Source organism: Sinocyclocheilus anshuiensis, unplaced genomic scaffold (genome assembly GCF_001515605.1).
Source record: "Sinocyclocheilus anshuiensis isolate Anshui unplaced genomic scaffold, SAMN03320099.WGS_v1.1 scaffold429, whole genome shotgun sequence".
In the NCBI taxonomy this organism is placed as follows: Eukaryota; Metazoa; Chordata; class Actinopteri; order Cypriniformes; family Cyprinidae; genus Sinocyclocheilus; species Sinocyclocheilus anshuiensis.
The window spans coordinates 756226-760335 of record NW_015539859.1 but is presented as its reverse complement, the minus strand read 5'-3'; the positions used below and the strand labels follow the sequence as shown (position 1 = coordinate 760335).

Genomic DNA, 4110 nt, shown 5'->3' with positions numbered 1-4110 from the left:
TTACTAACCGGCATGCACTGCGTCAAGTCAGATTGCGATCGATCTGCGCAGTGCTGCATGAAGTCGAACGCACCACTTGGCCTTTGGGCCGCGAGCCCCGCCCACCCGTGAGTCTGCGTCATCGCAGCGCAGCAGTGATCGAAAGCATCATGGCAGGGATGGAGCTCGCACCGTTCAGACCGTGGGATGATTTCTTCCCTGGTGTTGACCGATTCTCCAAACCCGATGTGTCTGATTTAAGCAAATGGAATAACAGAGTGATCAGCAATCTGCTTTATTTTCAGACTAATTACTTTGCGGCCGCTGTCGTCGTGATTCTGATTGTCGGGTAGGTAAAGGTCTTAAATGTCTTAATCATTTATAATGTGTATTATACATAGGCTATATATATAATGTGTACACATCATTCAATCTGTTACGAAATGCTCCAGAGTGCTGTGTGTGTTTATTATCTTTAGTAAAGCTTGCATAAATGTCGCACCCATCCTGGATAGAGCAAACTCATCCTCCATGTAATGCGGTGACTGTATACTTTACACTGAACGACAAACAGTGAATCAGAAATATACTGTAAGCGTGTTATTAACGAGACATGAGAAGTAGGCCTGGTTCTTGTCGATGTGGGGAATGTGTTGAAGGTGGACCCACCCTTCTTTGGCTGAATGTGAGCGTTGTCAAGGTCCCAGGTCTTTTGTTTTGCAGCTGTCTGGAATCAGTGAGTCACTCTCTCTGTGAGCAGCTGACTGTAGAGATGCGTCCATGTGCCAACAATCAGGCATCTGCTTCAAAACTACAAACAGGATTTTGTAATACCATGACATATAACCTAACATGCTTAAAAGTCCTTCATGACCAAAAAATAAATAAAATAAATACAAAGCAGTGACATGCTTTGATGTGCATTACTTTTTGCACTATATCTACTTTATCCTTTTTTGTATAATTATTGTACATGCAGTTTTACTTGTACATTTTTATTTGTTTCTAAATGACAGACTTCACACATCAATTTAATTCTGATTTCAGTTAGTTTATATATATATATATATTCAGGGGTTTGGGCAAGAAAAAAAGCCTAAATAAAAGCAAAAAAAATTTTTTCGGATGTAAGCATCAATGCAAAACCCTACCTTATTGCAACGCATCAAAGCAGTCAATCCAACACAGTCAAGAATAACTTAAAGAGGTTGCCACCGTTTAGTAAACTGTGGAGCTGACTCTTGATGCTTCCGTTTGTCATGGCCTTTCATTAGAAATGTGCACGCTGCTTTTCTGATGTTCACTGAAGTTTTCCGTGTCTTTTTCCCGTGTCACTTGAAATGTTTCCGTTTTGAATTGTTGTTACCAAAGGCGAGACACGGCGAGGAAAAAATAAACGATAGTTGTGGGACTATATTCTGTCATAAATCTCATACCATTCATCGCTGAACTTTCTACCGTCCGTTACTGGAAATTACATTAAATTACTGGTTGATATGTCCCGGTCTCAATAAAGTTTACACACACTTTTGGTCCGTGAATTAGATCTCGCTCGGGACGCGTGCTGTCTGTGGAGGTTTGGCCAGGACCGGTTCCAGAATTAAACCACTGAGGCTGCTTTCACATAGCCTATATTGTATGTTCAGTGCCAATCATTGCTATTTCGAGAGTGAATCCCGCATAAATATGCGGATGTCATTCCCGAAACTTCGCAGGGTGTATGTGTCCGAAAAACAAAAGTTTCTGTTTCATACAAATTCTGAATGGATTATACCCTAGAAAGTGTGCAAAGCGCGCTCATCTTCATTCATCGCGATCTCACAAAGTTCTGCTATAATTAGAGCCCGACCGATATGGTTTTTTTGGGACCGATACCAATATTAGGGAGTAAAAAAAAGGACGATACCGATATTCTTTGTGTATATTATAGTACAGTACCAGTCAAATATCGGTGGCATATTCGCCGATACCGATATATCGGCGACAGGCTCATATCGGCCGATAATATCGGCAAAACGATATATCGGTCGGGCTCTAGTTATAATCAATTAAGCTCTCTAAACTGCACAATGGGTGCTTTCACACCTGGCCCGTTGTTTCGGAACCTGGTGCGTTTCCCCCCTTAGCACGGTTCGTTTGGGCATATGTGAACACTGCAATCGCGAATGGATCCGCACCAAAACAATCGGTCCGAGGTCGCCTGAACGAGGTGGTCTCGGCTCGATTGAAAACAAACTCTGGAGCGTTTTGATTGTAGTGAGAAAGCAATCCGATCTAACGGATCAATGAACCAGGCTATATCACAATGTATAATGGGTAATTACGTATGTTCCGTGAAAAGCAGTAGCTTTGTTGTTTTGCTGCTAATACTTTTACAATTGCCCCCCCCCCAATGTCGCCATGTATGTGTATATATATATATATATATATCACATACAACAGGTTAATAGGCCTACAGAGTCAATTCAGTTGCTACTTATTGTTAAATATAATATTGTATATATAATAATCAACACGAAAAAAAACTCTGTAAAAACAAACATTACAATTCAAAAATCAAACATATATATACAAATATGTCTATATTTCATAAGCATTTCTGTTGCACCTTTATAGTGTAAACTTGGCTTTAGACATTCATTCATTTTATTCATTCATTCATAGGATTTACTATATTGGAAAAATCAAATGTTATTATATTTATATAGTGTATATATTATTAGTCATCTGGCCTGCATCTATCTTACTGTTTTATTTGGGGTCTGAGCTAAAAAAAAAGAATAAAAGCGTGAATTAAAAAAAAATCTTTATTTTATTTTATTTCTGTGCATCGTTTTACAATTCTTTATTTTAAAAGCTATCTTTATTACTATATGTTAAAATAATGGTTGAAAAGACCTGTTCACACCAAGAACGACAATTACAATGACAACTATATTACGTCCACACCAACAGACAATAACTTTCTATTTATTATAGGCATATGCTGAGAAGTTAGACTTTACCAATAACTTAATATGACTATACCGATAACTGTAAGATATCTATACCGATAACTTAAGATTGCTATACCGATAACTACAGTATCGTTATCTTCCTTGGTGTGAAAGACCCTTAACTGAATACTTCCCGTTGTTCACACTGACATTAGGAGCCCAGTTTTATCACCTGTTTGATGCAGCACTGCTTTGTTTTCTCACCGCGATGTTATAATAATACTCATAGTGATGTCACATAAATGTCTGGTGTGGTTTTTGCAGTTTTCTGAACCCGCTGGGCATGTTTGTTGGTGGGGCGGTCGTGGCTCTGGTCTTCATGAGCTCGGTGTGGGCAGGAGAGAATAAAGCTGTGATCAAGAACTTCAAGAAGAGAAATCCCACCCTGTTTGTCGTGGGTGTCCTGGGAATCAGTTACCTCCTGCTGTCCTTGTGTGGAGGAGTGATGGTGTTTCTCTTCGGTATCACACTCCCCATGCTCTGTGAGTACCAGTGTCAGATCTTCTGGACTCGCACCTGCCTTATTACAGGTGCACCGTGTCATTTTTAACATGTTTTCCTGGACTTTATACTGACACTTACTGGTGTGGATGCAGCATCACCCCAAAACAAACACAATATTTGGGCACACATGCAATTGTAGGAATACTGTTCAGAAGCATATTTGTCACCCACACTCTTAGGAATAAAGGCTTCAAAAGGAGATTTTCACAGAGATGCCATAGAAGCTCCACACACAAAAAAAAAAAAAAACTTTCAGTGAACAGCTCTTTAAACGAACCACTTTTATTAGTGTAAAAACTATATCTGTTCACTATAAAGAACCTTTTATGCCGTGGAAAGCTTCAATGATTGTTCAAGTTTTTCAGTGAACCATTAATACCAATAAGGCACCTTTATTGTTAAGCGTGCAGGATTACTTTATTGTGCAAACTAAAGTGTTGGAGGTTACTTAGAGGAAGTGAAAGTATTTATGTATGATAATTCAGCTCTTTTGTACATCAGTAATAACTGATGACATCTCATTTTAATGTGCATCATGTTTGACACATGTGCCTTTTATTACTTTCAGTGTAAAAATACTTTAACTCTCAATTATCCTATGAAAAAAAGAGAATATAACTTCCTCAATGGT

The 4110-nt window shown here is 38.8% G+C and overlaps 1 protein-coding gene across 1 annotated transcript in view; it reads left to right on the top strand.

Annotated features, from left to right (window-relative positions):
• The first annotated feature begins 61 nt into the window (after positions 1-61).
• The window catches only part of arl6ip5b (ADP-ribosylation factor-like 6 interacting protein 5b), a 9652-nt gene continuing 5603 nt past the window's right edge, over positions 62-4110 (top strand). Inside the window, exons 1-2 of the mRNA XM_016481281.1 lie at positions 62-328; positions 3240-3457. Coding sequence (XP_016336767.1) covers positions 150-328; positions 3240-3457 — 397 coding nt within the window. The 5' untranslated portion in view covers positions 62-149. The remainder of the gene's footprint in view (positions 329-3239; positions 3458-4110) is intronic.